The 12,805-nt window shown below is 49.7% G+C and overlaps 2 protein-coding genes across 7 annotated transcripts in view; one reads left to right on the top strand and one right to left on the bottom strand.

Annotated features, from left to right (window-relative positions):
• The window catches only part of esr1 (estrogen receptor 1), an 887,250-nt gene that overhangs the window by 169,611 nt on the left and 704,834 nt on the right, over positions 1 to 12,805 (bottom strand). The gene's annotated exons all lie outside the window — the stretch shown is intronic.
• Positions 1 to 12,805, top strand: part of LOC144504750 (nesprin-1-like) — a 603,924-nt gene that overhangs the window by 408,523 nt on the left and 182,596 nt on the right. The window contains exons 94-102 of the mRNA XM_078230493.1: positions 1,097 to 1,270; positions 2,222 to 2,413; positions 4,472 to 4,606; positions 6,022 to 6,146; positions 6,953 to 7,115; positions 7,735 to 7,872; positions 7,960 to 8,115; positions 9,462 to 9,668; positions 11,980 to 12,081. Of these exons, the coding sequence (XP_078086619.1) occupies positions 1,097 to 1,270; positions 2,222 to 2,413; positions 4,472 to 4,606; positions 6,022 to 6,146; positions 6,953 to 7,115; positions 7,735 to 7,872; positions 7,960 to 8,115; positions 9,462 to 9,668; positions 11,980 to 12,081 (1,392 nt within the window). The remainder of the gene's footprint in view (positions 1 to 1,096; positions 1,271 to 2,221; positions 2,414 to 4,471; positions 4,607 to 6,021; positions 6,147 to 6,952; positions 7,116 to 7,734; positions 7,873 to 7,959; positions 8,116 to 9,461; positions 9,669 to 11,979; positions 12,082 to 12,805) is intronic.

Below are 12,805 nucleotides of genomic sequence, written 5' to 3'. Positions count from 1 at the left end.
CACAGTCCGAAAGACATGCTGGTTGGATGCATTGGCCGTGCTAAATTCTCCCTCAGTGTACCCGAACAGGCGCCGGAGTGTGGCGACTAGGGAATTTTCATTGTAATTACATTGCAGTGTTAATGTTAGCCTGCTTGTGACACTAATAAATGAACTTTAGTGAATCTGTGAAAAGTATTGTTTCTTGCATGCTGTACAGACAAAGCATACCGTTCATGGAGAAGGAAAGGAGAGAGTGCAGAATGTAGTGTTACAGTCACAGCTAGGGTGTAGAGAAAGATCAGCTTAATGCGGGGTAGGTCCATTCAAAAGTCTGATGGCAGCAGGGAAGAAGCTGTTCTTGAGTCAGTTGGTACGTGACCTCAGACTTTTGTATCTTTTTCCCAATGGAAGAAGGTGGAAGAGAGAATGTCCGGGATGTGTGGGGTCCTTAATTATGCTGGCTGCTTTGCCGAGACAGCGGGAAGTATAGACGGAGTCAATGGATGGGAGGCTGGTTTGTGTGATAGATTGGACTTTGTTCACAACCCTTTGTAGTTCCTTGCGGTCTTGGACAGAGCAGGAGCCATACCAAGCTGTGATACAGCCAGAAAGAATGCTTTCTATGGTGCATTTGTAAAAGTTGGTGAGAGTCTTCGCGGGGATGCCAAATTTCCTTCGTCTCCTGAGAAACTGGAGGCGTTAGCGGGCTTTCTTAACTATAGTGTCGGCATGGGGGGACCAGGACAGGTTGTTGGTGATCTGGACACCTAAAAACCTGAAGCTATGGTCTTGTAGGGCAGAGAGCAGGGGTGATAGGCTAATGTGGGGTGGTAACGGGACAAGGTGTGTCCAGAGGAGGCAGAGATGGTTACAGCACAGTCAGTGGATTCGATCTGAAGTTATTCATCTCCGTGCTGGGGTCAGAAGGTTGGGCCAAGGATGGGGAGGTCAGAGAGGGATGGAGAATGACTGAATGCTCATAGTCACATCTCTGAGTTGTCTGGAGACTTTCAGAAAAGCGATGACCGAATCGCTGTTTGGCCTCCCCGGTGTGGAGGAGACGGCGTCTTGAGCAGCGAAGGTGAGGCAAATAAACATGTCCTTGTGTTTTTAGGAGAGGTTGAATGAGCAGGTGGAGGAACAGCGTCAGGAGCAAGCTCTGCAGCTCTATCGCAGCGAGGCTGACGAACTGGACAATTGGCTGCTCATCACAAAGGCCGCACTGGACGCTACGCTGCAGGTCCCTCAGGAGCAGATGGACATGGAGGAACAGCTGACTGACTGTCAGGTACTGACTCAAGTTCAAAGAAGTATAGGTCATAATCATAGAATCGTAGAATCCCGACTGGTGCAGAAGGAGGCCATTCGGCCCATCAAGTCTGCACCGACCACATTCCGACCCAGGCCCTATCCCCATAACACCATGCATTTGCCCCTGCTAATCCCCCTGACACTAAGGGGCAATTTAGCGTGGCCAATCCACCAAACCTGCACATCTTTGGACTATGGGAGGAAACCAGAGCACCCGGAGGAAACCCAAGCAGACACGGGGAGAACGTGCAAACTCCACACATACAGTGACCCGAGGCCAGGAATCGAACCCGGGTCCCTGACGCTGTGAGGCAGCAGTGCTAACCACTGTGCCACCGTGCAGAGTGGTTAGCACTTTCCTTGCATCTCTAAGTTTTTAACTGGAAATGAGTTGTGGTATGAAATAGCTTTTGCATAAGAACAGCACACATAAGAACATGAGAAATAGGAGCAGGAGTAGGCCATTCGGCCCCTCAAGCCCGCACTGTCATTCAATTGTGTGGCGCATGTGTTGCTCATGTGTTGCGTGTGTGGCACGTGTGTGGCACGTGTGCGTCGGGTGTCTTGTGTGTGTCTCGTGTGTCACATGTGGCGTGTGTGTGGTGCGAGTGTAGCATGTATGTCGTGTGCATCTTGTGTGTCACATGTGTCTCTGGCACATGTGTGGTACATGTGTGGTGTGTGTGTGTCTCATGTGTGGCTCACGTGTGGTGTGTGTGTTGCATGTGTGGCTTGTGTGTGGTGCGTGTGTAGCATGTGTGGCTCGTGTGTGGTGCGTCTGTAGCATGTGTGGCTCGTGTGTGGTGCGTGTGTAGCATGTGTGGCTCGTGTGTGTTGTGTGTGTAGCATGTGTGGCTCGTGTGTGATGCGTGTGGCTTGTGTGTGCATTGGAAGATGATTTGAGCTGACCTCACTGTTTCTGCTGCAGAATATGTTGGCGGAGATCGAGAGGAAAGTGGCCTTTGTTTCCGAGCTCTTCATGAACAGTGAGAACCTCCTCATGGGGGGAAAGCCTCAGACCCGGGAGCAAGCAGAGCACCTGACGGAAAAACTCCGGAATCTAAAGGGGAGCTTGACGGAGCTGCAGAGAATGCTGCAGGACAAACAGATCAGTATCAAAGTGAGACCCATTCCCTAATCCTCTCACTAACTGGATTGTACTCTTTAGAGCACTCCCAGTTGCACAGCAATGCTTCACAAAGGGGGGGCGAGATTTGGAAAAATCCTCCCCTCCCGCCCGTCCATCTCTTGTGGCTGAAGAGGCAGGCGGGTGGGACACCCACTTCCAGGCCACTTTCTATGTTGTCTTTATGTTTGTTGTCAGAATATCTTTTTGAATATAACTCAGGCGGTTAAATCCCATCATACTTAACCTGGCTTCACCTGCCGCAACATTCTGTGTCAAAGCTGCTGCTTTCTGCAGATTTTATGTTTTAAAAGTTTATTAATTTATTGGTCGCAAGTCGGCTTACATTAACACTGCAATGAAGTTACTGTGAAATTCCCCTAGTTGCCACACTCCGCTACCTGTTTGGGTTACTTTGAGGGGGAATTTAGCACGGCCAATCCACCTAACCAGCATGTCTTTCGGAGTGTGGGAGGGAACCGAGCACCCGGAGGAAACCCACGCAGACACGGGGAGAAGGTGCAGACTCCACACAGACAGTGACCCAAGCCGGGAATCGAACCCGGGTCCCTGGTGCTGTGAGGCAGCAGTGCTAACCACTGTGCCACCGTGCCGCCCCTTAGACTCGTTATATTAGACTCGAAACGTTAACTCTTATTTTCCTCCAGAGAGGTCCTTCCAGTACCCTCTGTTTTTATCTCTTGCTGTGTCACGTTTCCAGAGCTGTTCAGCTTGCTGGGTGTGAGTGTGACAGGATCCGTCAGCTAAACACACACGTGAAAGAGTGAATGGTGTCCAGTGAAATGCAAGAATGAGATTTCCAATCTGTCACTGCAATGAAGTAAACAGCGGGGGGAAAGTCTCAGCAAGCTCATTCACAAACTGTTTCCAGCACTGCTGTGTGGACAGCTCATTGTAGTTCATTTTTACTGGATTGTAGCAAATGAACTTGTGTGTGAAATGAGGAGAATCTTATAATGCAAAGCAGAGATACAGAGGAGGCTAGTCACACATACAAACACCTCCACGCATCCACACAAATATGCACATGTGCACACAAACAGATGCACACACATATACATGTGCACATGGGTGCACATATGGCCATGCACACATGTGCACACACACATGCACTCTCGCATACTTATGCACATGTACACATGTCAGACATGCACACACAAATGCATGCACACATGAACACATGCACACACATACAGGCGCAGACATGTGCACACGCACATATGCACATGTACACTTGTGCACACACAACCACACATACATGTGCACATTCACACACACTCACACACACACACATATGCACTCTCACACACACTCACTCTCACACACACACACACTCACACACGCACACTCACTCACACACACACACACAGACACTCACACACACACACAGACACTCACACACACATATGCACACTCACACACTCACACACACTCACACACGCACACTCACTCACACACACACACACAGACACACACACACACACACAGACACACACACACACACAGACACTCACACACACTCACACACACTCACACACGCTCACTCACACACACTCATTCACTCACACACACACACACTCATTCACACACACACACACTCACTCACACACACACACACACACACACACACACACACACACTCACTCACTCACTCACTCACTCACTCACTCACTCACTCACACACTCACAAGTGACTCCAGACCCACAACAATGTGGTTGACTCTAAACGCCCTCAGGAATGGGTAATAAATGCTGGCCCAGCCAGCGACACCCATACCCCATGAACGAATAAATAGAAAAAAAGTCCCAAGGCCAGGTGACTGTCACTCAGTTGCCCTTGAAGATGTCTCACAAACCACTGAGTTGCATCAAACTGGGAGTAATGAGGAGAAGCCTTTCAAGGTGCCTCTTTTCACAAATGTGTTTGAGCCAGAAATCTGTGCCGTCAGAAGCAGAATGGGGTGGGGGTTGTTGGAGTTGGCGATGTAATCCCATCATGTGACCGCGTGCTTTGTCTTCCCCGCGGTAAAGCACGGCGTGGTGCAGGAAAAGGAGGACACGGAAATGGATTCCACCTTCCATCCGAGCCCCAGTGTCCAGGAGTGGCTCGTACAGGCTCGGGCCTCTCGCTTTCAGCACCAGCAGAACAGCCTACAGAGACAGAAGGCAAGTAGACCAGCGGCCAGTGTTTAACTCAGAGACACGCACCGGTGATAAATGGTTCACCATTACAACAACGGCCAACGTTTAACTTCCCTTTGCGACAGAGAAGGTTCAGAAAAGATCGAGATTAGGATTTTGTGGGGACAAATGGTGAAATATTGGGCTGGATTTTATACCATTTCTACCCTTCCCCCAACTTCCCCCACCTCCGCCCCACTGGGTGTGTGTTTTTAGTGGGGGGAGGGAGACACATAGAGTGTGAGGGGTGACAAGCCCACCACCTTTCCTCCCATCCCCGAACTGTGCTCCATCTCACAGGAGGTGTGCGGGTGCTAAACATAGGCCCGCCATTTTAAGAATAACTAAGGGTCAGTTGAGCTTCTTAATGAGCCAGTTGATCCACACAATATCCAACATGCCGCGTAACACAAAGGGTGGGAGTGGGCAAGCCATGTTATGTTTTTTAAATGCAAGTGTTTAAAAGGAGGTAGAAGTGGGGGCACATCCTTTATGGGGGTGCCCACTAACCATTGGAAACAGCTGCCTCCCCTGCCCCAAAACCCCCCAAAGGTTTTTTAATCACCCCTTTCTCATTGACTCCCAACAGTGCAGAAGAGGCCATTCAGCCCATCGAGTCTGCATCGAACCTCTGACAGAATATCTCATCCAGGTCCTATCCCCATACATTTCTCATGGCCATTCCACCTAACCCGCACATTCTTTGGAGTGTTTTAAAGTTTTTAAATTTTATTTATTGGTGTCACAAGTCAGCTTACATTAACACTGCAATGAAGTTACTGTGAAAATCCCCTAGTCGCCACACTGTTCGGGTACACTGAGGGAGAATTTAGCGTGGCCAATGCATCTAACCCGCACGTCTATAGGACTGTGGGAGGGAACCGGAGCACCCGGAGGAAACCCACGCAGACACGGGGAGAACATGCAGACTCCGCACAGACAGTGACCCAAGCCGGGAATCGAACCCAGAGCCCTGGCGCTGTGAGGCAGCCGTGCTAACCACTGTGCCACCGTGCCTTTTGAGCAGGAAAGGAGGAACCATGGAAAACTTTAAGAACTTTAAAGCTGAGTTCCGATTGGTTTTCCATGGCGTTCACCTGGGCGAAGCAAACCTCCCAGAGGAGCTGAAGGTCATGCCAGGGCACTGCCCCCCCCCCACCCCCGGAGAGGGGGTGTCCCAAATGAACTTTCGGCGCACGGAGACAGCCATTAAAAATCACTCCCCGATCATTAAACAAATCGAAGTCACTGCCGGGGAACACGGCTGCTTTTCCCGCCCGCTATTCCACCCAGCGGGCAGAGGGCTGACCCCCACGCTAACTGGGCTGTTTCCTCTGTGCGTGACCAGGGTTTTGTTTGACGGATGGGTTCCCTTTGTTTTTCTGAATCTGTCCCTCCAGGAGCTGGAGCAGCAGCTTGCGGAGCAGAAGAACCTCCTGAGGTCGGTGGCCAGCAGCGGAGAGAAGATTATGACCCAACAAAGCAGCATGGAGACTGTCAGTGAGGAGCAGAGGACGCAGGCTATGTGAGTGACCGGGCTTTGATTTCAAAGATAGGCTGCCTCTTCCCGGAGACAGCGGGGGGCCTTGACAATTCTAACCCTCCCGGACTCAGTTCTGTCTGTTTTAGTTGATTTGATTTATTATTGTCACATGTATTAGTACACAGTGAAAAGTATTGTTTCTTGCGCGCTATACAGACAAAGCATACCGTTCATAGAGTACATAGGGGACTAGGAAAGGAGAGTGTGCAGAATGCAGTGTTACAGTCATAGCTAGGGTGTCGAGAAAGATCGGCTTAATGTGAGGTAGGTCCATTCAAAACTCTGATGGCAGCAGGGAAGAAGCTGTTCTTGAATCGGTTGGTGCGTGACCTCAGACCTTTGTATCTTTTCCTAAGGAAGAAGGTGGAAGAGAGAATGTCCGGGGTGCGTGGGGTCCTTGATTATGCTGGCTGCTTTGCCGAGGCAGCGGGAAGTATAGATGGAGTTAATGGATGGGAGGCTGGTTTGCACAATGGACTGGGCTATGCTCACAACGCTCAGTAGTTTCTTGTGGTTTTGGTCAGAGCAGGAGCCACACCAAGCTGTGATACGTCTTTTTACGAGTTTAGGGTCTCTGTCTCCACCACCAACTCAGGCAGCGAATTCCAGACACCCTCTGGATAAAAAAGGTCTTCCTCATGTTCTCAGAAAAGAGTTGACACCTTTGCGATCTCAGGGCAAGTGAAGAGATAATGACTGAGGTGTATTTCCAGTGAAATGGCTTTTCTGGTTTGTCAGTGATTGGGAGGCAGCGTGACTGACCTTTCGGGTTTTGTTTTATTTCCCAGTGAGACTCCCCGCACTGAAACGTTACCTCAGGAGCTTGGTTTCGAAGGGGAGAAGGATTTTGCCTTGCAACAACTGAGCATCAAGTGGCAGAATCTCCTGAAAGAGATCAGCAGCAAGCAGAAGATGTTCAAAAATACCTTGGAGCAAAACCAGGAGCAACAGGTAACAGCTGGAACATGCAGCCGGAACATATAGCCCCCCCCACCCCACCCCTCATTCTGCGGTGTGTTGCCCTCCACATGGAAGATCATAGAATCATCGAATCCCTACAAAGCAGAAGAGGCCATTGGGCCTATCGAGTCTGCACTGACTCTCTGACAGAGTATCCTAGGCCCTAACCCCACCCTATCCCCGTAACTCCACACATTTACCATCTAACCTACACATCTTTGGACACTAAGGGGCAATTTAGCATGGCCGATCCACCTCACCTGCACATCTTGGGAACTAAGGAGCAATTTAGCATGGCTGATCCACCGAACCCGCACATCTTTGGAGTGTGGGAGGAAACTGGAGCACCTGGAGGAAACCCACGTAGAGACGGGGAGAACGTGCAAACTCCACACAGACAGTGACCCAAGGCCGGAATTGAACCCGGGTCCCTGGCGCTGTGAGGCAGCAGTGCTAACCCACTGTGCCACCGTGCTGCCAGGGACCCAGGATAGGGATTCACTAATGACTAAGCAGCACAGTCACCCCTCTCATGACTGCTTGGCCTCTGTATGAATACAGTCTGTACTGAACAACTATTTAAAATGATTCTCTCTCTCACCGTCAGCAGGTTTATGGTCTGTCCAGTGCAGTGTCAAGTGGGATGGCTTTATTTAAAGGAGAAGACCAGACGTTGGACAAGTCGGTGCAGACAGCCAAATCCATGCTGACTGGCCTGGGACAAGCTTTCGCAAGTGTTTCTCCTCAGGTATCGTGCCCGCTCTCCTTCTCCCTTCCATTGACGTCTTTGATTGATGTGATAAAGCTGCAGGACTCACTTTCCACCTCTGTGTAGGGTAAAGATGCGGAGGAACAGAGCCTTCCCCTGGAGCAGAAGCTGTACGATGCGGCCTCCGTTACCTCGCACTGGCTGGACGGTGTTGAAGATCACTTATTTGCCAGCGGGAGTTTCCTCCCGGAAAAGGTCGAAGCGCACTTGTATCATGAGGAGGTGAGACGCTCATTGGCCTTGTCCACACTTAATGACATTAACTTGGGATTGATTCCACCTCACGGTGCGTTACCCAGGGTCAGTTTGTAGGTTGTGGTGGAGGGGCCGGACCTGTGTTTGGATCCAGACTGTTACATGTCAGAGCATGGGCCTGAGGGAGAGAGGTGAGGCGTAAACACTCAGGGTGGGATTTTCCAGCCACGCTCGCCCCGAAGCTGGAAAATCCCGCCCGATGGGCCTTTGCATGGCACTTGTTCCGCACACTACGATTCCCATGGCGGGCAGGATGGGAAAATTCATCCCCCAGGATTTCCTCGTCAAGCACGGAATAGACTGGAAATAGACTGGACGCTGCGTCTCTCGTGGACAGTGGAGGGAGACTCAATAACCTGATTTGCTGTCACTAACATGTTCTCTCAATGGCCATCTGTAAATTCAGCAATAAACCTCAATAAGTCAAAGAGAACAAGGGTAGGGAGTCTCCTGTGTGTGTGTGCGTGTGTGTGCGTGCGTGCGTGTGTGCTTGTACATGTGTGTGTGTGTTAGACACAGACCTTCGAACACTGGGATGTTCAGTGCAGAATAAATCTCTCCAAGCCTCACGTTGTATATTGAAAGGACGTACAAATATCACTTTGAGGTGGTTTTTTTCGAGATTGAGTTGACTGATTATAAATCAGGTGGGTCTTCACTTCTTTTTGACCTTTTGACATCCTGACCCCTCAGTGTGATTTGCCATGCCTTGTATTTTTATAATCAGCATTGTTTGAGGGTGTGGAGGATCATTAAGATTGGCTATCTCTTGGCCAAACCAGCAGGGGCCATTTTGAGATAAACACCTGTCTGCCTCTTGGGAAACTGCCTCAGAAGCAACTTCCATTTTCTTTTCTGGAAGCGAGGGAATTCCCTTCCCCAGAGAGAGTGGACGGAGGGAGGGAGGGACGGACGGAGGGACGGACAGATCATAGACAGATAGACGGATCGTAGACAGACGGACGGATGGCCAAAGACCATAGGCGGACGTACGGACGGACAGACGGATCATGGACGGATGCATCATGGATGGACGGATGAATCATGGACAGACGGATCATAGGTGGACGGATGGATGGATGAATGGATGGGGACATCATGGATGGATGGATCAATGAGCACAGCCCAGGCAGACAGATGGACTCACTCTTGATGAACAAGGCAGTAAAAGGGTATCGGGGTTTAGGCAGGAAGGTGGTGTTGAGGCCACAGCCAGATCTGACTGAATGGTAAGTCAGGCTCGGAGAGGGCCGAATGGCCTACTCCTGCTCATGTGTTCGCATGCCAACTGCTTTATTTATGTTGTTACTCAGGCTCTCGCAAAAGATATCGAGGAAGTGATGGAAGAAGTGAAGGAGAAGAAGGGCGCTTTCTTCCATCTCTTCCCTGAGCCCACGAACCAGGAGGTGATTGAGGAGACCCTGAATGGCCTACAGGAAAGGCTGCATCTTCTGGGGTTAACAGTGAAACAACAGTGTGAGCGGATCAAAGACCAACTGCAGCAGCTGATGGAGTACCAGGTGAGCGGTGCTCTGTGCTCAGAATTCCTTTGGTTTTACTTCACGATACTGGAGGATTATCGTGGAGTCCGGTTAGAGCACGCATTGCTTGTCATGTCTCAGTGAATGAGCCTTTCACACTCCCAATTCTAAAAGCACATAGAATCTGTGCGCGCAGGAGTGCTGCTGAGAACACGCAGGGTTATTTTTAGATAACACTCTGGGAAATTATGATATCAGATTAAGTAGCAAAACACAACGCTCCTTGGAACAATTTAAGAAGTGGAATTGATTGGAGTTAAGGAGTTCCCCCGCAGTGCAGTTGAAATATGTAGAACTCGAGGACTGTGAGATGGAGTAACTACAGTCTGATTAGCTTTTTTCATTCATCCGTGGGACTTGGGCATTGCTGACTGGCCAACATTTATTGCCCATCCCTAGTTGTCCTTGGAGGGCAGTTGAGTGTCAACCACATTGCTGTGGCTCTGGAGTCACGTGTAGGCCAGACCGGGTAAGGATGGCAGATTTTCTTCCCGAAAGGGCATTAGTGAACCAGATGGGTTTTTCCGACAATCGGCAATGGTCATCAGTAGATTCTAAATTCCAGATTTTTTTTTACTGAATTCAAATTCCACCAATTGCCGTGGCGGGATTCGAATCCAAGTCCCCAGACCATTAGCTCAGTTTCTGGATTAATAGTCTAGAGATAATACCACTAGGCCACCGCCTCCCCTTTTACAATACAGTCCCTATTGTATCCCTGGTCTTGGGACTTTACAATGGTAAAGGTTGATGGGAAGATTTTTCAATGTGTACAGAAGTCTAATATAAACTTGCTCCAACACGTGCTTTGATGGATTTAAGTTGTGTGCCACAATCAGACTTATCGGCCAACGTGGAGCAGGTTAGAAGAAGAAGCCCCCAGAAACACGGAGTGGTTCAACATGGGGCTGAATAATGCAATGGATCAGAAAACTGTTGGTCTTAGGGAAATACAACACGGAAACAGGCCCATCGGCCCAACTCGCCCATACTGACCAGGCTTCCTAAACTGAACCAGTCCTATTTGCCTGCATTTGGCCCCTATCCCTCTAAACGTTTCCTATCCATGTCCAAATGTCTTTTAAATGTTGTAATTGTACCCACCTCTACCCCCTCCTCTGGCAGCTCTTTCCATACACGCACCACCCTCTGTATGAAAAAATTACCCCTCGGGACCCTTTCCCCTCTCACCTTAAACCTATGCCCTCTAGTTTTGGACTCCCCTCCCCTGGGGAAAGGACGTTGGCTATTGACCTTTCTATGCCCCTCATGATTTTACAAACCTCTATAAGGTCACCCCTCATCCTCCTACGCTCTAGGGAAAAAGTCTCAGCCTCTCCTTATAATTTGAACCTTCCAGTCCCAGTAACATCCTTGTAAATATTTTTTGCACCCTTTCCAGTTTACTATTAGTGATTCTCTACCACTTAGAACGGGCAATTTGCTCTGGTGTATCTGGATTATTTACACTGTGCTGTAAATAACTGAGACTGAAAGATAAATGGGACAACAAAGGCGCATATTGGGTACTCTGGGAGGGGTTGCCTTCCACTGGAAAGAGCAGTCGGAAGTTGAAGCGCATCGTATGTGTAGAACAGCAACGTTAATCGAGCACCCCGTGCATGGAAGAGTTTTTTTTCAGCATTTTACATGGGGTGAGGGGTGGAGGGGGGATGTGAAGCAGCGTATGGGAGAGATGAGAGAGAACTAACAGCATAGGCGAGGGGAGATGGTTGGCAAGAAGAATGGACTGAGGGGCATCCCAGGAACTGGCATTCCTATGGCTGTTCATGACACTATCTTCACGGGAAAAATGAGGTGTGGAGGTGGTTTGCCTGCAGCTGTTCAATTATACTGTTCATAGAGAAGGAAAGGAGAGAGTGCAGAATATAGTGTTGCAGTCACAGCTAGTGTGTAGAGAAAGGTCAACTTAATGTGAGGTAGGTCCATTCAAAAGTCTGACAGCAGCAAGGAAGAAGCTGTTCTTGAGTCAGTTGGTACATGACCTCAGACTTTTGTAACTTTTTCTCGACGGAAGAAGGTGGAAGAGAGAATGTCCGTGGGGTCCTTGATTATGCTGGCTGCTTTTCCCTGAGGCAGCAGGAAGTGTAGACAGAGTCAATGGATGGGAGGCTGGTTTGCGTGATGGACTGGGCTACATTCACGATCTTTTGTAGTTCCTTGTAGTCTTGGGCAGAGCAGGAGCCAGTACTTGTGTGTGGTTCGTATATCTGATTGTGGGAGTGGAACATTGACCGATGGAAACCTCACTGCCGTTCTTTGCCTGTAGACGGAGCTGAAGTTGCTGATCACCTCTCTGGCGGACAGTAAATACATCGTCCTGCAGAAACTGGCCGAGGCCTTGGAGCACACTGTTACCAAGCAACTACAGGTAAAAGTCAATCCGGTTTGGATGAAGCTGCCTTTCCGGCCGTTCCTGGTTGTAAGGGATAGGATGGAATTCCAAGATGGATATTGGAGGCGCGGGAAGCAACTTCTAACGATGATTGCTTTTGTCCCTTTGAAGAGTTTCGGAACTTCTGGGGCGCGATCTTACCGCCCGGCCACGCCACGCTCCCGCTGCAGTGAGGTCAGAGAATTGGGCAGCCAGCCAAATCTCCGTTCACTGCGGCGGGACGAGAAAATCCCGCCGGCGTCAGTAAGATTCCGGCCCGGATGTTCCGTCCCGTTCACGACGTGTGTTTTGGTGCCAGTGCTTCCGGTTTATCCTAAACCCAGATCCATTTATCCTTTCTATTTCCTTCCTTTTCCAATATCCATTCCCCTTTTGAACGATGTTATAGTCTCTGCTTTACGCGCCCCCAGTCCAAGCCTCCGTGTGAAACCATTTCCTCCTCATTTTCCAGTGATATCGTAGAAAACCATAGAGTCCCTACAGTGCAGAAAGAGGCCATTCGGCCCATTGAGTCTGTACCGACTGACCAAAAGAACATCTTATCCGGACCCTCCCCTCTGCCCTATCCCCATAAACCCGCGCAGTTACCATGCATATCTAACCTGCATATCTCGGGACACTAAGGGGCAATTTCACATGGCCAATCCACCTAACCCGCACATCTTTGGACACTAAGGGGAAATTTAGCATGGCCAATCCC

This window comes from Mustelus asterias, chromosome 15, assembly GCF_964213995.1.
Source record: "Mustelus asterias chromosome 15, sMusAst1.hap1.1, whole genome shotgun sequence".
NCBI classification, from domain to species: Eukaryota; Metazoa; Chordata; class Chondrichthyes; order Carcharhiniformes; family Triakidae; genus Mustelus; species Mustelus asterias.
Note: the sequence above shows the minus strand (reverse complement) of the source record. Positions and strands in the feature narration are given on the sequence as shown.